At 32.8% G+C, this 27982-nt stretch overlaps 1 protein-coding gene across 1 annotated transcript in view; it reads right to left on the reverse strand.

Moving 5' to 3' along the window:
* Positions 1-27982, reverse strand: part of LOC122715802 (nephrin) — a 371464-nt gene that overhangs the window by 1813 nt on the left and 341669 nt on the right. Inside the window, exons 4-15 of the mRNA XM_043938275.1 lie at positions 14962-15150; positions 7495-7674; positions 6580-6870; positions 6047-6346; positions 5462-5598; positions 4776-4929; positions 4088-4390; positions 3437-3712; positions 2804-3094; positions 2552-2730; positions 1854-2274; positions 348-506 (exon numbers count right to left, since the gene is read on the reverse strand). Of these exons, the coding sequence (XP_043794210.1) occupies positions 348-506; positions 1854-2274; positions 2552-2730; positions 2804-3094; positions 3437-3712; positions 4088-4390; positions 4776-4929; positions 5462-5598; positions 6047-6346; positions 6580-6870; positions 7495-7674; positions 14962-15150 (2880 nt within the window). The remainder of the gene's footprint in view (positions 1-347; positions 507-1853; positions 2275-2551; positions 2731-2803; positions 3095-3436; positions 3713-4087; positions 4391-4775; positions 4930-5461; positions 5599-6046; positions 6347-6579; positions 6871-7494; positions 7675-14961; positions 15151-27982) is intronic.

Here is a 27982-nt window from a genome sequence, read left to right on the forward strand (position 1 = left end):
TTAGAATCGAAATAATATTCATATATTAATAATGAACAAGTTTGTACAAAATTCAAATATAATAATATCTCTTTTATCGAAATACTTTGCAAACAATATATATATTTGTTGAAATAAAACATGATAGAAAATTTGTGAAAATTAACAATAGTGTACATGTTGAAAGTAACTGCATAATACTTTTAGTTTTAAAAGTAAAATTGAATATATATAATTGAAAACAATCACCAGATTAAAATTAAAATATATATACATACATAAAATTATAATGTTATATATAATATTTTTTTTTTTTTCAGACGACGAAGCAAACCGGATCAAAATTCATTGTACGTAAATTAACTTACGAGATTTATTTCGCTTTCTCATAATGTACCACAACACGATGATGAAGATATTAATGATAAAAAAGATGAGGGAAGTTGCTGCAAACGTATAGATATAATTCATTGTAAAATCCCCCTTTTCCAAGAGAACGTCCGGCAGGTTCTCAGCGTTATTCGGCCCTGCAGGATAAAAGCAGAAAAAAGACGATATAGGGCTGATTGATTATATTTACCGGAACGTTGGGCCTTCTTTTTCGATTTTAATGTAGCAAAGACTATGGGCGCAGCAATGAGTAGGCAAACAGAGGCGGAAACAGTGATGATAATGATGATGATGTAGGAAGAATTAATCTCGCTGGATGTCACGTCGGTAGGTGGTGCCTCCCCTGTAAGCCAAGCCAACGCCCCATCACCGAATTGTTATTCATGCAATGACAACAGTCCACAATGGTTAGTTACAATTTTAGCGATTCGGATCGATCTATTATTAAACTATTGCCGCGTGTCCGCGGTGTTTAATTAGCACACCTAAGTTCATCAGCAATGGTAATTCTTCGTTCGAGACTTCATCGTTACAGGCATAACGACTATTAATCAATTTACGTCACGGAATGCCAATCGGTTAAATACTGGCAATTATGATGATCGATATTTCTCATTAGATGCGATGTGAATAAATGCTACTTTACTCGTTGCATTGTATATTCGATGCGATTAAGCTTTAAGCTTTAAGTATTTCGTGTATTCTTTTTTTTCTTCTTTGTTTCAGCAAAAAAAAAAAAAAAAAAAATCAAATGCGATGATGAAGCAGACAAACGAGACATGATGTTGATTTAATGCAAAAAATGTGGATATTTTTTGTTATATAAGCTATGTTTTTTGTTTATTTTATGGAGATAATAATTTAAAGGCATATAAGCAATTGTTTTTAATGGAAAATTTGATTTGGAAGAGGAAATATAATTAGTATAATGAGATTTAAACATGGAATATTTATTTTGAATATGGGTTTCCTGAAAGATGATTAATAAAGCAAGCAAATTACAACATTATATTTCCTTCACCAATTAAATTTATTCTCTATTTTCCTAGAGAACAATTGCAAATATACATTTAAATTAAATGATAATATTTCATTACTCAAAGCTGACTACACATATTAAATATGAAATTACATAGCTGCGCCCTATTCTTACTATTTCCCTCGAACCAAACTACATCTTCTTATCGAACCAAGCTACATCTTCTTATCGAATTTTACCATTATTATACTCTACTAAATAAAACTAAATACATACGTATCCAATTATAGAACTTATTTCTAAATAAAAAAAAATAAATATAAAATATTAATCTAATTGTTAGTCAACAAAAACCGTTTTTAATATTCTAGCAAACGGTTTCACAATTTAGCCTGGTTAGAATAATCCAAAATTTAAAATTGGTTTTACCTAACAAAGCAACTACTATGGCAAACAGCGTTGGAATAATTAAAAAAATAATAATAAAAAAAAAAAAAAGACTTACGAAGTGTTTGAACTTTAACCAAGTCAGGTAGAAAGCCACTGTCCCCTTTCTCATTGATAGCTTTCACGCTGAACACATAGTATGTCCCAAGGGACAATCCTGTTATCGTGGTTTTATATTCTCCTGCCGATACATCCAGATAGTGGTATCGATGCTCGTAATCGAGAGCCTGCCTCCAACGTATCTGATACGAGGTTGGCAAACCACCATCGAATCCTCTTTTCCACACCAGTGTGACAGAATCATGGGTGACGTTGAACACCTCAAGATCGCTAGGTTTGTCCGGCGGTGATGTCACGTCTAGATGTATCATATCCGTCGACTGACCCATTTTATTCGTTGCACGACACTCGTATTTCCCGTAATCGTGCGATGTCACACGGAAAATAGTCAGCGTCGAATTGGAAATTAATTCGCTTAACTGCAAAAAAAGTTGCAGAATCATTTATTAAGATTGAACAGATGAATTTTCAGGATAAATAAGTTTCGGGATTTCCTCATAATTTTATTTATGTAGCAATCTTTTTATTTTAAGATTTTTTGCATTTAAAATATTTGCATAATAAAAAAAGTAATTTATTGCTACTTATCTTTTTTTAAAGTTTGTTTAAGAAATTAATTGGAAACGAATTTAAATATAAATTCGTTCGTTAAATATAAATTATAAAAAATAATTGAAGAATATATCGAAAGCTTACATCAGTGTGCGTAATTCCGTATTTATGTTCCGTGACATTAGGGAGCAATGTTTTTCCATTAAATGTCCAAGAGAATCGAGGTAAAGGCGAGCCTCTTGCTTTGCATAACAATTGAACGTTTGTTCCTTTGTTTGCTGCTGCTCTTCTCGTCAATGGTGTATTCATCATTTGTGGTTTGACTATATCAAAATATTATTTTAAAAAAAGATGCAGATATTTAAAACATATATATGAATATAAAGAAGCACATACAGTTTGTGATGAAAAGAATAGGTTCAGAAGTGACATTGCCGATTCCATTGTTAACTTTGCATTGATATTCTCCAACATCTTCTTGATCAGGGTTCTCGATGTGCAGATAAGAAGTTTTGTTGATGAAAGAGGTGGAATATCGACCAGAGAGTTCCGAGTTTGAGCCAACTTTCTGCCACGTGACATATTCGTCTCCTATGGGACTACCGTCCACTTCGCAGAACAATTTCGCTTCGATTCCGGGAGAATATACTATTCCCGAAGTTGAGGTGCGTTTAATCTTTGCTGAATCTAAAAATATGCGATGCACGTGAGAAAATTAAGAATTTCCATGACGTTGAAATTCAATTGATCGAATTTTTAAATTTTCTTTTTCATATAACTTTAAAAATTGAGGATATGAAATTAGTAATTTAAAAATGAAATAAAATGAAACTTTAATGATTTAAAATACAGATATAGTAGAGTGAAATGAGAGTGATATGAAAATTTAGCAATTTAAAAATTTTGAAAAAATAAAATATGGAAATGTAGAATTAAAATTCAAAAATATAAAAGTAGAGTGATATGAAAATTTAATAATTTAAAATTCTAAAAATATTGAAATATGAAAAATTTCATATTTGCGCTTACATTGAACAGTTAAGTTCAATTGATAAAATGTCGTGCCTTCTTCATTAGTGGCTTCACAGATATAAGTTCCGGCATCGTGACGATCCAGTTTAGTGATATTTAACGTAGAAGCACGAACAGATATTCTTCTGTTATTACTGACCAGAGGTAAACCATCTCTAGTCCACGTGTAACTTATCTCGTTAGGATTTCCCATAGCTGAAACCGAAATCACGAAAGGTTCGCTTTCCATTCCTATTAACTCGTAAGGCTCGATTGAGGAGAATATCGGCTTATCTGTAACAAAAAATTCATTTTTCTTTTGAATCATGCTTTCTCCTTTAATTATTGAATATATATAATACATATTAATAATAAGGATGAGATCAATTTTGATTTAATTAAAAATTTAAATCTAAATCAATTACAAAAATTTTATTTTATGAGATTTGATTATTCTGATGATTGATCTCAAAGAAAATGCTTCAACATAATGTAATAACATAAATTTATTATGATATGCAGATTATATAGAGATATTTAAAGGAATTAAATCTTTTATTAAACTATACATTTAATTAAATTTTAGAAAATAAGAATCTGTTAATATAATTTTCATTTAAGTTCAATCAATTCACCGATTCAATTTTGACACATTTTTATGATACTTACACAATACGTCGAGCGTAGTGGCATCGTGAATAGACCTATCCATTTGATTGTTTCTCGCTTGACACGTGTACACTTCTCCATTCATTTCTTCCGTTACATCCAACGACAATTCGACGAACGATAGAAATCCCCCATGTAAGCCGGGCTTAGTGCCATTTTTGGTACCTTGCACCGGGATCCCGCCCTTCCACCACGACATCTCCGCCGCCGGATTACTGCTGCTCGATTCGCAAATGATATGACCCTCTTGGCCTGCGTGTAGATTCTGCGGCTCGCGAGTGATCTTGACTTTATCAGGCGGAACTATGGCAAAAACAATGGTAATTTCAGGTTAATTGTTCGGAAATAATTGTCACAAAGCTTTTCGAGACGAGATAAATTTATTCAAAGATTGGGAGCAAAAATAATAGAGGCTTCATTTATATGGTATTAAAAGATAGGGATACAAATTGTTAAGAATAAATGCGATTGCCTGGAAGTAGAGTTTAGAGAATTTTAGAGGGTAGAATGATCTTTCGAAGTTCATTTTGGAAGTTGAAATATATTGGAGAAAATGAAAAGTTCGAGGAATTTGAAAAGATTAACGAATTGAAAAAAATAGATGAGAAATGAAAATATATCTTTGCATTTTTTTTAACATGTTTCTACGTAAAATATAAGATATTATATATTTTACTGTAGATCTTACAGTTAACTTTCAGGACGAGCACTTTGAGCAGGGGAATTTGTGTTGCGGAATTCGCTGCTTCGCATCGTATGCGCGCATTATTGTCAGATGCATTTATGAGTATCGTTAACTCGCTTGAAACCGCATGATCTCGCGTTCTCGTGGTTCCTGGTACCTAAAACAAAAGATATATGGATAAATAATTATATAAAAAATTAATTAGTTAAGATTTAAAAAGATTTAAAAAAAAGAGGATTGAAATTATTAAATTAACCAAGAAAAATCATTATTATCTTTATTTTCATTAAAAAAAAATTTGATATTTTAATGTTAAATATTTATAATAAATGATTATAATTGAAATTCATTCTTTTCAATTATATTTTTGAAAATTAATTTTATATAATCACTTTTTATTTTAATTTTATGCTATAGAAATTTCACAAACAATTTTAATAATTTCAAGTAAGTATTATTTCTGTTATATATAATAGAATAAAAATATATATTACAAGAGCAAAAACATAAAATATATCAATAATAAAATATTATAACAATTGAAATCACGTAATGGATAATATTAAAAGATAATAAGTTTATATGAAAATATGAGAATTTAATTGAAATTTTCAATACGATGATCCACATTTAATCATTCTTTATAAATTAACTATTATAAATTAATAATGATCAAGGATCATATTCACCTTTCTATCATTCTTGTACCAACTCAACGTGGCAAGTGGATTTCCAGAAGTTGCAGTGCACAACAATCTCAGTACCGTTCCTGCGTCAATCGTCGTTCCTTCCTCGTAACCGGTGATACTAAGTTTCGACGGTGGATCTGTCGCAAAACAAATATAAACTAGCGTCGTATAATAGATACAATCTACTGGACAAGATACAATATCATAATATCTTACAAGACATTACAAGACACTCAAATTATCCGACAAAATCATCGCAGAAGATGTATTAGGATAATATTCTACGCGATTCGAGTTGAACAGAAACTTTGTACACGAAACTATAGATTCTGTGAACCGATGAAATTAATTCTGTCCAATAAGTTCGTATTACATTTATAGATATATTCAAGATTCGTGTTCGAATATTTCATGCTCGATACAGATTCGTAGATCTCGGATAAACTGACAAGACAGGATTAAGTCTTGGGATTAATTTCGTATATATTAATCTCATCGTCAAAGTCCACATCACTCTTCCAGATTATGTTTACATTTCGTTCGTTTGTTTAATTACCCATCCCATCAGAATTGCGTGTTACTCACAAATCACGGTTATGGTGTGGGTTCTGACGACATTCTCGGTCAGTTTCACGTTAGACGCGTCGCATATCACGACTATACTGCGACTGGTGCGATTTATGTTGAACGTCACGTTGGACGTGGTGATCCAACCACCTTCGGGGGCTGGCTCGGTTCTAGAGGCGTTACTCTCGAAATTGTGACCGTCCACTGTCCACTTGATATCCGCGGGAGGATTCGAGTTCTCCGTGGTGCAGGTGATCACCACTTGTTCGTCGGCCTTCGCTTCTGTTGGCCCGGTGATCGTCACTCCGGATGGCGCGACTGGGGAAAAATAATTGTAGTTCGTTTGATTAGTGAATCGAAGTTCTTTTCCTGGCTATGAAACGTGTGGAAATGACGTAACAACGGAGAATGATTACGATATTGTTGAAAAAACGAATAATTGTTGAAAAAATTAATAACAAAGTAATTTATATTTTAATTAAATATTAAAAAAAAAAAAACTTTGTAATTTTTATATTACGAGATAAAAATATCCAAGGGAAAATACTTACAAAGTACAGTCAGATCCACGTGCACTTTTAAAGGTTCCACGCTCATGATATTGAATACCTCGCATCTGTATCTCGCGTTATTATCCTGCGCTTTCGCAGTAATGGATAACACGTTCTCAGAGAAGTGGCCCTCGTTCCTGTAGGGTGATGAGATCCTTTCGTTGTTCTTGTACCAGAATATTTGGGGGGGTGGATTCCCTCCGCGAGATCGGCAGGTCAGATCCAATTGTTGTCCACGTTTCACAGTCTCACCCTCGGTGTAACCTTCGATATACGGCATGGTAGGTGGATCTGGAAAAATGATTCGATCATGCAAGTTTCGAGGCAAAAGAAGCGTACGAAGAATGGGGATCTGTTCTCGTTGTTTTAGTAATGGAAAAAGTTTCTCAATAAAAGTTTCAAACCGGAAGAGGCGAAGAAGGGATAGCGACGTGTAAAATTAACATGTCAGGTCGTATTGCAATCGTTCGATGGATTCTTCCTTTGTTTTTTATAGAGCTGATTGAGTATTACGCGTAGAAATAATTGTAATTATCACGAGGATAATTTCGTTATAATTTCAGTAATTAATGAGTCAGAGAAATACTCAATAAACCGGTAATGATTGATATAATTTAGACGATTGATCATTAACTAATTTGACGTAACATCTTCTGAAGTTTCTCGATCAGTATTATTAATTAGAGTTGGTTTAATTTGGTACGTGATTATTTTGACACTTAGAAATTATAATTGGAGGAATTAAAATTCTCGCAATATTTGAGCGAGATTTGTAATTTTTTTTAAATAATCTATAATCTTTAGAGTCAATCTTTAATATTCTTTATTTTTCTACTTTTTTTTATTTAGATATACGATGGATTTTCTTCTTATTGATGTTAATATTAATATATGACTTTAGAAAATTGTACTCACAGAAAACAGAAAGTTTGATGGTTGCTCTTAAAGGCATACTGTAGGGTAATGCAGGATGATTAGCTTCGCAAGTATAATCCATGTCGTTGTCATCAGCAGTAGGAATAATGACGATGGAACCGTGGGTGTCGTACTTAAGCAATTCCTTCTTGTTCTCACCTGGCTTTTGTACTTCTTTGTCTAAAACAAATGGTAAACCATAATTTTAGATAATATTCTAAAATGCTAGAAATATATATTTTCTTAAAATTAATAATAAAAATTCTTGATATCATTCAAATTTCTAATATTTTATTAATAAAAATAAACTTAGAATATAAATTTATAAATAAATATTTTAAACAATTTTGATTTTGAATTATTAAATTAATCGTATGTTTTTAAATTTACTCGTCATTTTATGAAAATAATATGATGAAATATTTTTTAAGGTACAACCAATGTACATGTGCATGTTACATTCAATAAAAAAAAAGAGAAAAATTATCAAATAAAAGGACTGTCTTTTTCGTGACTTGTGTAATTTAACGTCTCCTGGGTCGATTTTCTCATGTTCCCTTTTTATCTTGTCCAAATGCGAACTCTCATCCATCTTTTATAAAAATGTACATACACATGTTCCCATAAAACTAAGTAGATCCTCTTAAAGCTTACTCCAAAGATAGTCCATGGATTAAAAAAACTTTAAATTAAATTTATTTCTATAGGATCATGCACTTTGAAGTCTTCTTCTCCATAGGATCTTTCCCTTAAGATTCAATATAAATTATTCTTATGATAAAAAATTTTTTGATAATATAGTAATGTTACTTAAATGAAACACATAAAAAAAGAAGAATAATTTGTTCACAACGAAGATATTTATTATTATTAATCGTAAATAAAATTTTCTATAAAATATTTTTATAAGAAGTAAATTTTTAACAGTGCTATATTCTGTACTGAATTCTGAAATTTTTTTGCCAATTTAGCTTTAAAAAATTACAAATTTTCAATGATTTTTTTAACAATACAAAAATTAACTTTTCTCTCTAAAATTTTTCAAACTTTTGACATCATGTTTCAACGATATTTACTCACATTATTGATTATTTTCGATTATTTTCGAAATATTGTTAAATCATTATATATAAAAATAATGAAATAAGATCGGACAGGCTTTTACCCGAAACAACGATACCTATTAGTTTTCAGAAGCCTTCCACAACGACACCATTTTCGATGCTATTAAGTGTAACACACGAGAGTGCCACTATGAAATACGATTTTGTTCTTGATGTTTCACCTTTAATTCCACCCGGGACAAGTTATTCTATAAATTATTCATCGTCAATTTTTATCTTATTTATTTAAATTTCTGTTTTTATTTTATTTTCATTTTTAATCGATATTTGTAAAAATTCGGATCAACTCGAATTGTTAAAATAGCGCATATAATTTAAGATTTAATCGAAACAGCGTGAATTTCGATTATATCATGCTCAACGTGGCTTTATGCAAATTTGCCTGGTACCTCGAAATGATCTTTGTTTGAAATTTATTTGTTTATTATCGTGAAATTTAATTATGGCAAATATAATCAATTGCCACAATAAATAAGAGTACGTTCTTATTCCTATTTATTCGAATATTAAGATTTAGAAAAATTATATACGAAAAATTGGAAATTCTGAATTTTACGATATATATTAAAGATTTTGAAACATTCGTTTCGGAATGTTGATTAATAATTTTACTAAGTATTTTCACTCTCCAAGTCGACTGTCCGATATTAATTAAATTTAATGATATCGGTGTTTGGTTAATTGATATCTGTCCTCGACGACGTACAGAAATATGAAAATTATCGTCGACTATTTTCAATATTAATTAAATGATTGTCTTGCAATCTGTTTTTGATGTTAATTATACGACTAATTTCGAAGAACTCGAAAATGTACTTTATTTAATAACATTGAAAATTCAAATCTTCAATTAAAATCCTATTGATATTATTAAATAAATAAAGATTCCTTTTCTTTTCGAGATACTTTTACGAATTATCTAACTCTTCATTACAAAACATTTATGTAAAGAAAAAAATTGCATTTAAAATTTTCAACACAAAATTGTCGTAAAATATAATTTTAATTAAAACATTTCTCAGCGATATTGCAATTTTAATTCCACCAGTATCATTAGTTATAATTGTTAATAAAGTTAGACAGCTGAAGCTACCACTGATTTAGTGAAAGGAGCAAAGGTAATAGGAATGCGATCAATGAAAAGCGCGTATCGATTTAGAAACCAATACGTAACTCACGACGGTGGAACATGTGCAAACGACAGGAAGAACTTGCATGGGTGCAATTAGAAGTAGACTAACTCGGAGACTTAGTCGTAAACCACCGAAATTTTGTCTCAAAGTATGAAATCCGACTGACTGAACAGAGGCAACGAGAATGTTTCTCGAGTTCGGGCGAGAAACGTATTCGAATTTTCCGGTGAAATTAAAATCGAGTTTTGATCTAATTTAATAAAACGATATTTCATTAATTTTATTATTCGTTTATATAAGAATGTAAATTTTTTTTAATCCGTTTTAAAATTCGGTTTGTAATTAAGAAAATTATTAATTTAAGGATTTTTCTTAATAAATTCATCTTTATCTTTCATATATTAAATATAAAGAGAAATTCGAAACGAGACACGTGCGGAAATTATTTTCAAGATTTTAAGAAGAAATCTGACCGTGGACAGAAAATTTTGTTCGATCAACCGAAGGTACACGAAACGAGAGGATTTTCCATTTTCTATTCTATCGTGTTGATTTTTAATTTTTTCAAGGAACTCCAATTTCCCAGTCGCGACAGTATTTTCACAGTCAACGGCCAATTTCCTTTTGTTCTAAATGAAAATTATTTTCATCCGTATTCTAACTGGAGGGGGAAATAATTTCTCCTCGGGTTAAAGAGTGTAACAAATGATTTCTCTTGTAAATAAATTAGCGAGACTAGTCTCTCGAATATAATACACTCGAAGTACAAAAATCTTGAAAGTGAAAAAATGAAAAGAAATCAGATGTAATGTCAAAGATGAAACATTACGTTTACCGTAAGTACCAAAAAAAAAAAAAAAAAAAAAACGAAAAAAAGAAAAGAATAAAAAAGGACTCGAATTGATATTAATAAATCTCTTTCAAGATCACATTCAAACTACGTTTCCTAGAATCAAAATAGTTAATAAATAAGAACGTGCATTTTCTTCTCGTATATTCATTCTTCCCTCTCTTTCCTTTCTCATCCTCCTTTCTCCTCTTATTATCACTAATCTTGTCACTGATTAAAACTAATCAAAGGGAAAACGCATTCTTTTCTTTTTTTTCTTTTTTTCTTTTTTATTTTTCGAACGATTGATTCGTCGTCGAGAAACGACGTTAAACGAAGCAAAAGAGGGAAGGAGGGGGGCGGGGGATTAAACGACGAGAGAGAAGCAATTGCAATTAATATCGTCGTCATGGACCAGTGGAGTGGCCTTTATCGTTCCAGCCAGGCGAATTACGAACGAAAAATCTTCACGCAGCCTGTACGGCTGTAGATAAAACTTTCAAGCTGGTGGAACAAGTACTGCAAACCATAGTTACGACCCTGGGGATCATGAAACGTTAACTATGTTGGAGCAGCACGAAAAGAACGGGAATATGGGATCGTGGAAGGGAGGAGGGGAGGAATGTACAAGGGAGATCGATCTAAAAAGGGAGAGAGAGAGAGGGAGGGAGAGAGAGAAAGAGAGAGAGAGAGAGATGAATGGAAGTGCATTGTTGGAAAGGATATAATGGAGCAACTAAGACACTCTATTAAGTTATCCTCTGGTGTGCTTTCAAAAAACACTAGGTAGAAGAATATAGCGTGGCCTCGTTTAAATATTAAAATAACCCTCCCTGGAAAAATGATTTGAACTACGCCAAGGAAGAGGCGAAGAGGAAGTTCCGGTAGTTTTTACGCCAACGTTCCAGACGATCCACCGGATAAATGTGGCCTCTGGAACAATGTCGTAATTTGAACGATTACACGTCGGAATTTGTCTTTGGGGCTTTGGGGACACGATTATGGCTGTGGATCTTTCTTAGCTTGTCGCGCGCCCTCGTGAGAGATCGGGTTTATGTTAAGCAAAGAATCGAGGATCGGGTACTTGATTCTTACATCGATCCACGCTCGATCCTTTCTTTCCAATTTGCAATCAATTGCGGACGATCTTGGCACAAATTGTGAACATTTTACAAAAAATTTAAACAAAAATTTAAACAAAAATTTTGCTCGGGATTTAGCATTTCAACTTATGTATCTTTAAAAGTGGAAAAATGATATCCCACATAATGTTCACCAAGAATATAAAAGTAATTTCCTGTTCGTTAAATTTTCGAACTATATTGCCAGAAAATTCATTATTTACTATGTTATTAGTTACACAATTAAAGATAGATATCCTTGTTGCTACTAAACTAATTTTCCTAAATAAATCTACGTAATTCTATTTAACAACAATTCCGCTCCTCTATCCTCTATCTAATCAATATTTTTTTAAAACTTCGAACAATTTGTTACTCTCGTTATTGCATACACTTTAGCAACCGGCTCCTTCTCCTCACATATATCCATTTTCCATTAATCACTCAAAGTCAGGTCACCCGAACTCAAACAGACTACAAGACAAGTAATTAGACTCGTACGAAACACAAACTTAAACTCAAGAACTTGACTAATCTGAACAAGAGGATATCAATTTTCCCTTGATGGAAGCACAAATTTCTTTTAAATTTATAAAAAAATCAGCCGCGAAATATATCTCAAAGTCTCTCGATTTTGGAGAAGAGGAAAGTGAAGAGATGGTATAGGAAGTGAGAAAATTTTTACGCGTACAATTTGGGAGTTTCGAAGAAGGGGATCTAAGTTGTTCGTTCAAAAAACGGTTTTGATTCCTTAGAAAAGACGTAACAAGTAGGGGATGGCATAGAACGATGACACGGTCTTCAGGACATGTTCTTTGACGTATCCGGCAAAGCGAGTGGCCACTTTTACAAAAAATGTCCGAGAAAAGTCGAAGGGAAGTTTTAAGCGCCGCTTTTCAAAGCTGGTTCGCGACCTGAATTTCGTACAACCTTTTGTTCCACCTGGTATTTGTTGCAAACGTAAAAATACGCGAAACACGGTCACTTCCTCTTAGCTGTGAGATTGCTTGCGATGAAAATTTCGTAAAATTTCTATTTTTTTTCCCCATCCTTTTTATCTAGACTGTATTACATCATTTTTACATGGATTCTGTGATGCAAAATTCTTTAGCTCTCACATATATGTTTTTTTGGTCATTCTTTTTTCTTGTCTTTTAATTTTTTTTTGGGGAAAATAGTGAATGAAAATTTGTGTGGTGAATATTGTGAAATAAATAGATAAGATTTCTTCTTTTGATTTAAAAGAGACTTGATAATCTTATCGAGTTGATAAAGAAGTAAGAATTCAAATCGTTTGAGTTTGTTCAGATATTTTTCTTTCATTTTAAACCATCATATTAGCTATAGAATAAACCAATAAAAATTTGCAAAAATCATTCTTAGCTAATTTCACTTAAAATATCCCAATTCAACGCATACTATCCAATTCGTAAATCCACGTAGAACACAATAAGAGGATTTCATCAAACGGTTCGCCGATCCCTTATCACTCTCTATTCCCGATCAATAATAATCGAACTTCAACCCAAACTACTTCTCCCAATACCGATACTCATTCCATTCGATTCTCATTCTCGTGCTCTTCCTGTTCCCCGACATCTCTCGTATTTACCCGGCCGATTTATAAACAGGACAACTTTAGGATTGATTAAATCACGAGAACGGCACGGTTCGCGAAATTTAAATAAAGATAACGAGACCAACATTATACACCACGTCCCTCTGTTTCATATTCATTTAATTATTACGTAAAATAGTGGAAGAAAGAGGGGATAACAGGCGGAGAAGATCTTTGCTCGTCGAACCATTATGGCCTCCTTTCCCTCGTGTCACGCCTATCGTTTCTCCACTCATCTTTTGTAACCTTTTCCCTCCTCCGGCCTCGACGTCTGTTCGACGTTGTTTCTCCTTTTTATTCGGGGTTCTATACGCCTCCCTTGTTCAGAGAGAGGATCGATATAACGCCTGGCAGAAGGCGATTTCGCCGTTTGAGAATCGCTCCTTCCTTCCTCCTCCCCCATCGAGAAACGAGGAGCCAAGGAGAATCCCCTTTTTCTTCGATTTTCCTTTTGTTTCGTTCCCCTTTTGTTTTTCTTTTTTATCCACCGAGTCGAGTAGAGGAATTCTCGTTGGTAGGTTCTTGTCGAAACTAGACGCAACGTCTACGTTCATCGGCCTTAATTGTCGGTAAAAATGGATTAAGGGGGATGGATCCGGGCAAATCGACACAGGGGAATCCACTTTAAGCGGCGCTTTTGTGCAACGATCGATTGACTCGGTGGGGGATTAATACCGGAGGAATTTGTACCTCGGTTGCGTGAAAGGGATGAAGGGTTTGGGATAGGTCTTGGAATGTGTGTATTAGGTAGGAGGAATTGATCCGAGTTAATGAGAATTGATGTTACCTCTGAGGAAAAGGAGATACGTCAAATTCATTTGCGTTATTTTTTGGAAGATTAAAAGTACGATTGCGTTCATCTAAAATTTAAAAAAATTCTTTAGAAACAAATCCAAACAAAATTGGAAATCCCTTTTAAATGATAGTGTTATTGTAAATGTTATTTCAACGTAATTTAATATTAAATTGTAAAGATATGTTTAGAATTCTATTATAAATGTTTCTATAACATTTTCTCAGATTTCAATTTTGTTATGGAAGAAACTGTTTACGATATCTTAATTATTTATAATAATATTTAAAATTTTATTCAATTTATGAATTTTGCAATATGCGATACGACCAAATATTGAAGTTCATTTATGTTAATTAATTAACGATTACTGTTTTAATTTTATCCGTAGAGAAGCATCTAATATAATAATGAATATAAATATTCATCCAAACGATGCTGAAACGAAAAAATGGTAAATTATTTTTTAAAGGAAAAATCTTCAATTTGATTAATAAAAGAAAATGAAAATTTAACTGATAATTCACGTAAATCCAAGTAAACAAAGATTAATCATAGCTCGTGAAGATTGTACAGTTAAGTGTTGAACTTAATTTCAGCAAGAAAACTCATTTGTCTTATTCACTATTCCGATTGTCAGGATGCTGTCAATTATTTCCAATCTATTTTGTCGAATTTCGAAATACAATTTATTTCTTTCGTGTTGTTTTAATATAAATCAAAATCTGTTGATCAACATATTTTCTCATCGAATCCTTTAACGAAATATTTCTTAAAAATTCTTATTCCAAAATAATTTCAAGGAAATTTCAACAATTGAAAGATAGAATAAACCATGAATTCACTCACCACCCTCGATGGAAATAGGTGTAATCGACGTTTCACCCCCTTTGATCTGAATGTTTCCACGATACCATGTAATCGTGGCTGCAGGTTTCGCAGATCGTACCACACATTCCAAACGACGAGATTCCCCAACCTTCACCTCGATCTTCTTTTTGTTCGGATGATTGCTGATCTCCACTTTCTGCGGCGGCGCTGCAACAGAAAAGATAAAAGATATTGTCAGTTAAATAATGTAACAATTATATTTAATATTTAAAATGTTATACACAATATATGTACGTGATTTTTAGAATTTCATTGCAAATTATTATATGTCCAATATAACGTATTGATTTCTCTTTATTTAAATTCCCATAGGTGGAATTGAAAAATGAAATTTAAAGAAGGATTAATGATAGAAGAAATTAGCAGACCGTAATTTTTAAATAATAATATTATTTTTATTATAATTCTTGAATATAAGAATTGAGATATCATCCCATTTTTTTTTTTTTTTTTTTTTATAAATGGATTCAGCTAAGCGAAATGAGAAATATTGCTCTTGTCAAGTTGAATAAAAACAACTATTCTACTTTCACAGAAGATATTTTTGTTATAAAGAAACGGAACGTTATATAAAAACTTCACAAAAAACTGTTCTTCAAAAGTTTCAGCTAAAAACTTCTCCACGCTTAAGCTCGCTTTTTTTTTTTACGAAGGATTCTATGCTGGAACAAACATACGGGAAAATACAAGCCAGACGCGTACCTAGAAAACCACTTTTCACATGCTCGAAGCGCTCAGTTAACTAACGTCAATGTGGTCTTTGGAAGTTGCTATTATAACGAAAATATATGACACGGTTATTTACAATATCACGATAATATATTCATCATTTAATCTTAAAATTATTCGTCTACATAATGAAATAATAAATAAAATTTAATTAGATTACGAATATTACTGCAAAAATTAGAAATAATTAATTCTTCCATTTTAATCACGAGAAAAACAATTTGAAAAACATTTTCATTCCAAATAAAAATCCAGCGTTTTTCAAGAAGAATGGTTATTATTCGAATGGTGAACTCGGAATAGATATCTCAAGATTTAATTTAATCTGCGTATAATTAATAACTTAATGATTTAATTTAGATCAATTATTTCTTTGAAACATTTCGACAAGTGACATCTCACGGTGACAAATTCAGAATGGAACAACCGTTTCAAAACTTAATCTAAACTGTCACGAATAAATAAAGGATGTAACGATCATTCTCTATCACGAATAATTAAACAGCAAAGAAGACATTTCTCTTTAAATTTAAATGATGAATTGAAAATAGAACACTTCGAGATTTCCTAAATAATAAAATACAATACTCATGAAACTTTTCTCAATGCAATAACCAATAATCGTATGTGTAAATATAAAAGAACAAAACGTTCTTCGCATTACGCGCGGGGTAAACACAATTTTCCTTCTATCGATTCATCCAGTAATCGATAGAATCGTGCCAGTAAACGGGTAAACGTACGACGTCTTTTTCCTCGTTTTGCATTATTAATACCTTGTTCCAGATACGCTCGCGGATAGCGTTTAAACTAAATATAAACGGCCGGTTTCCTTCGACCGAACGAAAATTAGTTTCACTCCATTTCGTTTTTCTCAACACCGGATGGAAACGAAGAAAAATTATAATCCTAACTTCTTTCGAGAAATCACGGTCGTATTTTGAGCGAAACGAAACTTTTATTATTAAAGTTCCCCAAAAACGAATAATATTTCGTAATAATTTTTTTCTTTATAAATTTCTTTAACATATATTAAGAAGCGTGATTTGATAAAGATCTTGCTTATAAATATTTTGCGAGAAAATTTTAGAGAAATTCATATTTTCAGAATTTTTAAATTTCGAAACTTTCATTTCATCCCTCCACTTCTTGCACAACTTATTTCAACAATATTAAATATTCAATTGCCTCTTCTTTTATCTATCATTGCCTCTCTTTTTCAAAACTTCGATTTTTCTTCCCATAAACCTCGGTTAGGGATAGGGATGAAAGATCGATGAACAGTATGGAGTGGAAAAGGATCGTTTCATAAAAAATAAGGGAACGTTCCCTTCGTCTGAACGTTTCGCTTTAGAAATGGTCCGAAAGGTCAAAACGAGACGAGCAGAAAGAGAGGAAGAGACGATAGGAATGGGTAAAATAGGAAAGAGGAAAAGGAAATACAAATGCATTGACCAGGAAACTTCGACATAACGGTTATTTGCCACTTCATTTGGTCTGATGCAACGTGCTTTCGATCGGTTCACCGGCTTCGAGGAAGAGTTTCCATCTAGAATAGTGGTGTTTTCACATTGGAAAATGCGTTTCCGATCAACCACAACCTCTAATACGCACTGACGAGCTGGAAGTAGCTCTTGATTCGATGGTTACTCTTCGCGGAATTCTTCATGCACGTACTTTCGCCTCTCTGGCACGTATCACGTTAGCCAGCAGGAAATTAACCGATATAACTTTTGAATTTTCACACAGGAAGGGGAGAATTATCATCCATTTTTGCACGAAAGTTCGTTTCTTTTACAAGTTCGTTAAGAGAGTTTGAAATTTATTCCCCTTGGCTGGAATTTTTCCATATCTATAGCGTTCAAACTCTATAGTGTTCAGAATCGAGGATCTTGCAGTAAAAAGAGGATAGAGATCCATTTATGATAAATTCTTGTTTCGTGATATACGTATGAAAGTGGAGAGAGGTGGAGAATATTTTGTAAAAAATTGAAATGGAAACACTAATGATGTTGAAAAATTGGAAAAAAGTTTTAATTTTTAGCTGTCAAAATAACAAATTAGTTGAAAAAATTAAATGAAAAAATAAAACAAGGGGTAACAAGGTGATGTAGATTAACATAAAAGAAAAACGAAATTGAGGTTCAAAAGTTTTATATAAAATTCTGCATCCTGTAATTTAGATACAGAAATCGATAAAAGATAAGGGATTTTATATATTGTTTATTTGCTTCTCTCCTTTTTTTTAATTAACAAAAACACAAAATCTAATTATAACGAGGAAGTTTTTAGATTGGTGATAAATAATTAATGGCTGATCGATATAATACGTTCACATAATTATAAAGATAATTGTTAATTACTTGAAATCATTTTTATGTTATAAACGAGATTAAACTTTGCAATATAAATTTCTAATTATATGTAAAATTTCTCTGTCCATATGTAAAATATGGACATTAGTTCTCATAGATCGGAATTATTGCAGAAATGGTAATTGGATTGCATTATTAAATTTCATAATTTCCTGCCTCTTCTCTGCACTTGATTTTATATACATATTACAATATTTTTCGAACATTTGTAGAGAAGAACGATATTTTACTTAAAAATTGTAAGAATCCAAATCATAAAAAATAAATTTATCTTTTAAAAAATGTATAAAATATATGAAAAGATATTTCCTCGAAAGTTAAATAAATCATAAATTATATCTGTTAAACAAAGGACATCAAAATTTTTTTTGAAAGTCAGATAAATTACAATTTACATTTATCAAACTTGAGACAAATTTTTTTTAAAAAAAAATTGAACAAATTATGATTTACTAATAAAAAAAAATATAAAAATTATTCTGAAAATCTTTTGCAAATAAACCATAAATTAATAAATAAAAAAAATACAAAATTAACAAAATTGGCTATGTTTTCAATTAAAATTCCAGATCATTCATTCATCCTTCATGAATTCTATATACGTCAATACATCCTCCGAATATTTTCATCAACGTGACAAATCATCCAGCATTTCCATCTTCTTTCTTCGACGCTCGTTCACTTTCTCTCATCCACAGGGGGTGAACGACGAGTGGCGGGGTAAGTAACTTTCTTCAATTACAGAATTTATCACTGGTTCCTCTCGTCCGACGAAACTTCCGGTGGACAAACGAGGTTACGCTTTTTCAACCGTCGGTCCGCTCGCTCGTGAAAATTTATCGTATTACAGTCCTAATTTCTGGACGGAGGAACCCCAAATCCTGGCCATCGATAACAACCAGGTCCGACGATATACACTCCATAAGTTACTTGATAACTTTAAACATAAGCTTATTATGTTTAAATCCACATTATAATTTGTGTATATATATTTTAACAATTTAATATAACAATATAATATAATAATATTTTATTAATAATATTATTGTCTTGTTATAATGACACAATTTTCGTTTCTCCATATCTTGAAATTCTATCATTAATACTAGAAGTGTTTATTGTGATTTTTATTGAGATATAAACAACTTATGTTTATATTCTTATTGTGTTACACATAATTATAAACATTTAAGTGATGTGTGAACGTGCATTCATATCTGTAAGAAGCATCCATTTAGTGCGAGGAAAAATAAAGATTACTTTTTTTACTAAACTTCTCGATTTCTATAATTTACGCTCTTAAAATGCTCGACAATTCCGACGAATAAAAAGCAATGGTGGAAGGATGTTCCCTCTATGCCAAGTGGTGGTGCATCTTGAAGAGAAGGAACGGAGAAATACGCGGCAAGGTAAAAGTATTCAGCGAATAATAGTCGCCATATTTCCTTTCGTTGTCCACCATGATAACAGCATTAAACGGAGACCGTGTTTTCCATTCTCCGTATCCGTTGTCGCCACTTAAACGGCCGCTTCTTTTCTCAACCTTCTCGCTAATCTCACCCCTGTACCCCTTCCTTCGTAACGGTATTATATCATTGTTAGCTTCTTCCGTCTGTATCCCGTTATTTCTTGCTTCGTAGAGAGCGAAGTTTTTCTTCAACTCTTAACGGATATAAGTGTACATTCGTGAAGATATTATTAGATCGAGTAATAAATTTTGTCCCTATTTTGGACAAAAGTGTAATTTATGCAATCAAGAATTATAGAATAATATTTTACGTAATTATTTTTTACCTTACCAAGATTCTTCTTTCCTCTTAACAGACCAGTTGGATCAATTTTACATTGAATATAAATTTTTGAAGAAAGTGTAATTTATGGGATCAAGCATTTATAGAATTATTTTGTATTATTGTTTAAATCTTTGTTAATAATATATATTATTTTAATGAAAAACATACGTTTAATGAACGTGATTCAATCAATCGTTTAATTTATATTGAGATGCATAAAAACTCGATTTTTAAAATAATATATGTAATGTATGCGCGAATTAAATTCGTTCAACGCAATATTGAACTATAATTTGAATAAATTTTTCGTGAAATTTAAATGATTCCAAAAAATTTGCTCAAAATTACAATGTGAAATCGTAGAGATACGAAAAATTAGCGCAATCCACGGGGTTGTTCACCGCGCACTGACAGAAAACGTGTATTTCAAACGAGAAAGAGTACCATCGATACACCGATCAAATAACGTAAATGTAGAAGTAGATTGAAACGTCGGAAATTGCAGCTCCGGCCACTATTTTTCCGTAATCGAATATTCGAATAGCAACTGTTTCCCTCGGTTCTCTGAAATTTAATCACTTAAACCATTTTACTCGAAATTTATTATCCTATCAAACTGTTTATAAAAAAAAAAAAGGATAGCTCGTTTTCCCATTTCGTTTTCTTCACCCCTAAGTGTGCAAGTGGAAATAAATATTTGAACACTTATTCTAGAAAACTTTCAACGAATGAAATTTTTTAAACAATTCTACAAATCTTCTTTCTTAAATCGATATTTCACGTTCAGCAACAACGAAACAATCTGTTCATCGATTGTCTAATCCTCGATCCAATCCCCTTCCGTTCCTTCAAACCGAAACAATCGCGCAGAAAAAGACGATAAAAAAGAAAAAGAAAAAGAAAAGAAGGAAGGAATAAAAATAATCCATCGTCTAATAAAAACAAAAATTCAAGAAGAAAATACAAACTGATCGGATGAGAAAAAAAACCCCCGATGCATCACGGATTGGCCCCCGTCAGATGCAACGCGGATGAAGCAATTCGCATTCTTTTCCCCCGGAAACCACCCTCAACTCCCTCTCCCTCTACCCGATCTACCTTCAGTTTTTCTTCTTCCCCCTGTACTCTATCGAGCGAGCAACAAAATTGAACGTGATTCCGCCACACCACGGAGAAGCCAGCCACGGCTGTTTTACATTTTCTAGAACACTGAGTCGGAAGTCTAGTAATATTGTCGGATCGCGGGCGACACAGTGGGGGAGGCGCGGGGTGGGTTCACGCGTTGCGTTTCGCAGTTGGAAGAATAGGAACAGCCAGAAGGGGTTTTGAGTGGGATGGGGGAGGGGGATGGTAATGTGAAGCCGTTTTCAGGGTTTAGTGATAATTGAATGAGGCGAACGCGCTGTATCGCCATGGGATTTCGAAACGGTATTGAATGTACAAAGCGAGGCTGCGTCTGAAAAGTTGCAGCCGGGGGAGGGAAGGAAGGGTTACGCACGCGAATCGTTCGAGAAAAGGGGGGGAGAGAAGAAAAGGCCGTCGAGGTGAACTTCCTGCCGGGATGGTGGGAGGAAACTAATTATTTTCCGTCTGCCAGGAGTCACGATGGCTTTTTGCGCTTTCGATGGAGGGTTGGGGGTTGTTTTCTTGGGACAAGGGTGAGGGTGTGGGTGTTTGACGGGCGAGATTGATTTGATTGGGTGGCAGTCGATCGAGTTGTTGATTTTCTTTTTGAAAGAGAGAGAGAGTTGATTGGTTGAACAGTTGTATTGAAAAGATAATGAGATGTTGGAGTGATTAATGGAATATGAATAATTTAGATAATTTTTATATTTTTTTTTTTGCTTATTGATCTTTCTAAATTTACACGAGTAAATAAAAATTTTTGTTTAATTTTCTTTCTATTTGTACCTCTTTTAAGTAAAATAAATTTTTTTAATTTAACTTGATATAATAACTTATTACAGTTGTGAAAATAATTGTATGTTTTGATAGTAAGTATCTGAAATCACTGTATTAAATGAAAACAATAAGAATTCCAGAATCCAATACGGTGTTCAAATACTGTAATAACATAAAATCGCTTTTCTTATATTAAACTATTATCTTTTATTTATCCACGAAAAGAAATAATATCAATTTAAGTCACATATTAAAATCTCCTAATATTCGAATCCTCCCAATTCTTCTCTGCGAATGATTCTTTCTCGAATCATTTTATAAAAAAGAAAATTCAACACGGAATCGAAATGAATTTAATTATTCGATAAAAATTAAAAAGTTAAAAAAAAAAAAAAAGAAAGAAAACCGCAATTGGACCAAGAAAAGAAAATGGGATTCGAAGCAAGCGAGCAAATTAAATCTCGCAATGTCTTCCAAATCGATTTCTCAACCATTATCACGGGCTCGCATACAAAGTTCTCGAACGAGCACGAGAATAAGAAAAGAATGAAAAGGAGATCAGCTCTCGACTTTCGTTGGCCAAGAATGGAAAAATTGCCTCGGAAACAACTCGTTTCCAGGGACAATCGTCTTATTTTCACTGGCGTACCAACTAGAATACGGTATTTACTAGGTACCTGACGCGATGCACGCGAGGTGGATGAAAGAAACAACGGTTTTCTCTTCACGATGGGGGAGGAGAGGCGCGGAGAGAACAGGGATGCGGAGAGAAAAGTTTTCGCGGCTTAATTCCCGCGCGGGAGCGTGTATTAGACGCTGTTTTAATGTCTGACCGCGTGCACCGCGCCTCTAACGCCTGTTGTTAATGCGTTACTTACACCTGTGTCCCTGAATACGAGCAACCGCCATATGCATTATTCACGGACACTTTGCATTACTTAGCGGGGACATCCACTCGCGTCGATTACCATGTGGATCGTGCTACGGCTCCCTACGAATGGGAGGATGGCGCTGTTGTTGTCGCTTGATGCTAGTTCAGGGGCTTGTTTGGCAAGGATTGATTGCCAATTGGCCATGTTCGTGGATTTTTCCGAGGGAAAGTTGGACGATTTCCATTGATTCCAAGGATGAAGTTTTCGTTGGTTTTGAGACGAGGTTTTCCAAGTTTGAGATAGGTTGATGGTCGAAGTGAAGTTTGTTTAGAAGAATTATAGGATTTTCTTGATTTAACTTCAGTTTTTGTTGCTTGGATACGAGAAGTGGATTAAAATTTTTGTACATATATCATTTTATTCGATATTTTTCTATCAGATTAAAATCTTGACGTAAGAAGAGAGATCTTTATGCAAAAACAGATATTATTTCGCCATAAAACGGATACAAACGATATTCCTCCAAGAATCTTTCTCCAATACCCAATGGATAAAATCAATCGGTCGAACGATCAACGAGCAAACGAAAACCGAAACGAATCCTCGTCAAAGAGACAAACGAAATTACACGTTCGACCGATCCTCTGCGATTTCCTTGCCGTGATTACGACCTCAAGATGATTCGTAATTAGAAAGAAAAAATCCACTTCACTGCTTTCCACCAAACAGCAGCGTCCCCCTTTTGAATTCGAAACGACGCTGAAAACAACGAGACGTCGTCCATTGTCCGACCGTTAAAGGTTCTTGTATATACACATTTAATAAAGAATAATCGTCCCCCTCCCCCTGCAGAGCCTTTTTAAACAAGAAATTTGTGCGGCTGGGTGAAAAATATCGAAAGAAAGGAAGGAAAGAGGCGCACGGTCGGAAGATTTGCTCTAGAAATTCGCGGTATTATCTCCATTGTAGGGAGGAAAAAGGATCCGTCCCTGAGCTCGTTCAACGTTCAACCCATTGTCTCCGGCATTGTCGCCGTTTAACGTCAATTGCTATGCGTCGGTTAATAAATATCGTTATAGGAGAGGACGGCCACTATTTCTCAAGGTAAGAGAGATTCTTGAACGGTCGTGGCCGAAACGAAATTCTGATTTGCAATTTTTCCCTCCCTCCCCTTCCTTCCTTGTTTTAGTCGAGTGTTTCTGTTTTGCGGGATGAGTGGCCGCCAACGATCAGACGAGAGATCTATTGGGTTGAATATTCAAAACAGGGCCCGAGTTTAATCGAGAATTCATGGATAGGAAATGGTGATTTATGCGACTCTTGCGAGAGATGGGAATCGTTGGAACAAAAGTGTTCTGAAATTTGAAAGATTGATCCGTAGAATGTTGATTCGTGCATAAAATGATTAAATTAGAATCACTGCTTGGTCTATAACCAAGAATTGTCACATTAAATTAGTCACTAGAATTAATTTTAACGAATGCAATGTAAGATAAAAAAAAAAAAAATGATCCAATGGCAGAGCAATTTTCGCAACAAAACTTTCATGGTTGCTAAAAATAAAGGTTGGGAAAATCGATATTCCATCGATGGTTTCCGGGGGTCAGTTGGAAATACACAGACATGTCTGGAACAACATCAAAAGGGTACAGTGATCAAACAGCGAAAGAAAGAGTGTAGCGAACGGTTGTATAGAGTGATAGAGGCAAAGACTGAATAGCGAGCAAAAGGGGGATGAAAACGCGAGGGTCTTGCATCGCGCTAACATTCAACCATTCAATGTCGGACTTTCGGCCTCATTAACACGCTGCACCATCGAAAAAAAGAGAGAGGAAAAAAAAAAAGGAAAACAAGTTTGCACGTGGCAGAGAGCAGTTTCCCTCCTTCGGTGAAAGAAAGAACACTGGCGAAGGAAGGGAGAGTGGAGTAATAAAAATTTCTGAAATAAAGAAGCTGTTGGCGTTAGTTTCTCGAGGAAGAGACGGGCTGGAATTCTGAGAAGAAACAAGTTTCTTTGGATGTGGAATAGTTTGCGGTTGAATAATGTAAAACATGTGTGATACATGGGTGTGATTGTCTATGTTGTAATGTATATGAATTTCTCAAGAATAAGTTTTGTGAGTTATAATTATTTGCAATTATTTGTCTTCTTTCTTTTTTTGGAAAATTATATTTCAACAAGGTAATTTCGTGAAATGTTAGTATCTTTATATTTATTAAAGTTATTTATATGTAATTTTTATTTTAAAACACAAATATCGTTTATTATTTTTGAAATATTTTTACAATATTTACCAATAACAATAATTTCACAATCGTAAATATATTGTGAAATATTATTTTCACTTTATTTATTTATTTCATTTTATTAAAATATATTTCAAAGATAGAATACTTTTACCAATATCCATATCGAAATGCAATGAAACAAATCAACCCCTTGCAATCACCATTAAATAAAATATTTCATGTTTAAAAAAATCAAATTCAGAATCCGTGATTCTATTTCACGATAAAATATCAGGAAAAAAAAATAGAATCCAAATAATCGAATGAATAATTGGATCGGTTCGAACCATTTATATTTTATACACCATTTGTAATATATTTTCTTTTTAAAACAAATCATTGAGTTGCTAATATTAATGCAATTAAGTTGTTTCCGCTTCTTATCCTGAAGCGGTGTAATACGATCTTTCATTTTTTCACGATGAGAAGAAAATTGCAAAAGGCTGCTTTGACGCAAGATTAAGCCATGATTTCTTTTTTAGATCTATTTATTATGGAAACGTTTCATCGAACAATACAATTATATCTTGTAATCAAGTTAATGAATTGAATACTTCTGTGAATACTTTTTATATACATAAGATTGTAGGAAACGTGAAATTTTCTGCGGTGGAATATCTCGTAATATCGAGATATAAGGAAATAGCTGCTTTTTCCTTTTTTTATTTCTCATTTTTTTTTTTTCTTTCTTTCCTCTCTTCCTTCTTCCAACGAGAAATGTTTTAGAATATACTCTATGAGTGTAATGAACCTAGCGTCCTAATAACTTTCGTAAGATTATATATTCGCTTCTTTATCCTTGAAATTCTTTCACTGTACGTGAAAAAGCTGCCGGTAAAAAAAAAAAGAAAAAAATTTTTCATTAACGAAAAACACGTTGCTTGACTTTTTAATCATAAAGTAAACCCTGTTTAAGGAATTTTCATAGACGTGATTATGTTAAAATATCGTTTCGAGCATCTCAAGTAACCAGCTCCCCAAAATTATGTATGTTCCCTCCCTGGCGATTAAGAAAGCATTCTAAATTATCAGGATATAATTCTGGCTTCATAACGAAAAGTAATTACTCTTTACGGATGATATACGACGTCTGTAATTTTCATGCGAATTTTTCATAATTATTTGCGTAGACGCGATTAAAGACCTTTACTTAAAGACCTCGTCGCAACGGGCTAATTCATTCTTCTTATTAACAATTTCTTTCAAAATTACCACGTAGCGCAAAATTCCTTATGCTTTTATAAACATCTTGCAATTAATATCCATCTATGTCAATTAAAAAAAAATTACTTTCAAAATAATAGTATAAAATTTCTCATAGTTCTATAAATATCTTACAATTAATGCATGCCTTTTATACATACGTATTTTTACGATTAGCAGATTGGATAAAAATTATCTTTCATTTGATATTCCAAAAAAAGTTTCTTAATTATCGTAAAATTATAAATACTAATAATTATGCAAAAAAAAAAAAAATATATAATCTTCTCTTCCTCGAATTAATCTCTTCGTATCAGACCACGCCTATCTATCTTTTTAGAGAACTCTGGACGCCATTATTCCTTGACGAGAGTAATTAGTTGACATAATAATAACCAAGAGAGTTCTGCCGGGAACGGTTTCGAAAGTTTCGAAAACACTGCCAAACGAAATCCCTTTCTCGATTAAACTGCAAACCCCCCTGCCCCCTTCGTTCAACTTTTCAACTTCCTCCGCCATCCCCCTTCGATCTTCTTCTTCTCTTCATCCCTTCTTCACTCTCTCTGTCACGTTTGACTTTCGACGTTTCCACGTCGAAAGGGAATTAACTGGTCACCAAGCTTGTCGGCGAAATGGAAAATCGTAATTGGGAGAAGGAGAGATCGTATCGCGGGGGATCTGCATCGATAAAAGATTATTAAACATAGCGGAGGGAAATTTAAACGAGGGTAAAAACGGATTATCGCGATCGCGACAAAATATCTTAATTAGGGATTATTGTGTAAAAAGGAGCATTGGAAATATATATTTTTTTGGGGGGAGAATTTTATTTTCTCATTTTCTTCGAATTTGTTTCTTTGATTCGGATAATTTTTCTTTTTATTATTAAATTATTTTCATTAGATTATTATGCGATATTTTCTTTTTAGTTTTCATCAATACAATGTATGGAAAATTGTTTTTCAAAAGAACTTCTCCTTTCATTGATTTTTTAATTTAATCTCCTTAATATTATTATTTTACACGAAATTTAAATAGATATTACGTAATTTAAATTATATCTAAGGATACGTAATATAATATTAGAGAGATGGAATTTAAATTTAATATGCGAAAAATTTAATATTAACAGATTTAATACCTTTTTTTAAATCTTATATATCTCTTTCCTTCTATTAATTAATAAAATTTCACATTTTAAAACGATAAAACGAGTTTTCATCTATTATATCGATAAATAAAAAAATAATTGATCTCTACACAGCTTTTTTATATTTATTTTTACTCTTCAATTACTATTTACCAAACAAAACACACTAATTTTTGAAATAATTCTAAAATAAATATTACAATATTTTATTACAAAATGAATACCATCTCTCTTTCGTTCTCATCCATTTATCACGCTCGATTATTCCTTAAAAAAAAATAAAAAATAAAAATAAAAATAAATAAATAAATAGATAAACGATCGTTTAACATAAGATTATTTAACGTTGAAAAACATCACTGCACACATCAAGGGTCGAGATAAAGTAATTAAAATCCTGTAGTTTGCGAACTACGAAGGGCACTTAATCGTCAAAGGATTAACTTCCACGATGCTCAAAGCGGGAACGTCGCTTTGACAAATGAAACATTTTTCTCCCGCAAACTCGTGTACACAAATTCATCGCCCGATAACCGCGTGTTTTCTATCGTTTGTCACTGTTTCAGATCTCGAGTATTACGATGGATCAAAGGAAACATACGAAAATATGTTAACAATGTATTTTTAAGAGAAATCGAAATCGGATAGCATTGGATGTACTTTAAT

The sequence above is a fragment of the Apis laboriosa genome, unplaced genomic scaffold, assembly GCF_014066325.1.
Source record: "Apis laboriosa isolate Shangri-la unplaced genomic scaffold, ASM1406632v1 scaffold113_cov153, whole genome shotgun sequence".
NCBI lineage: Eukaryota > Metazoa > Arthropoda > Insecta > Hymenoptera > Apidae > Apis > Apis laboriosa.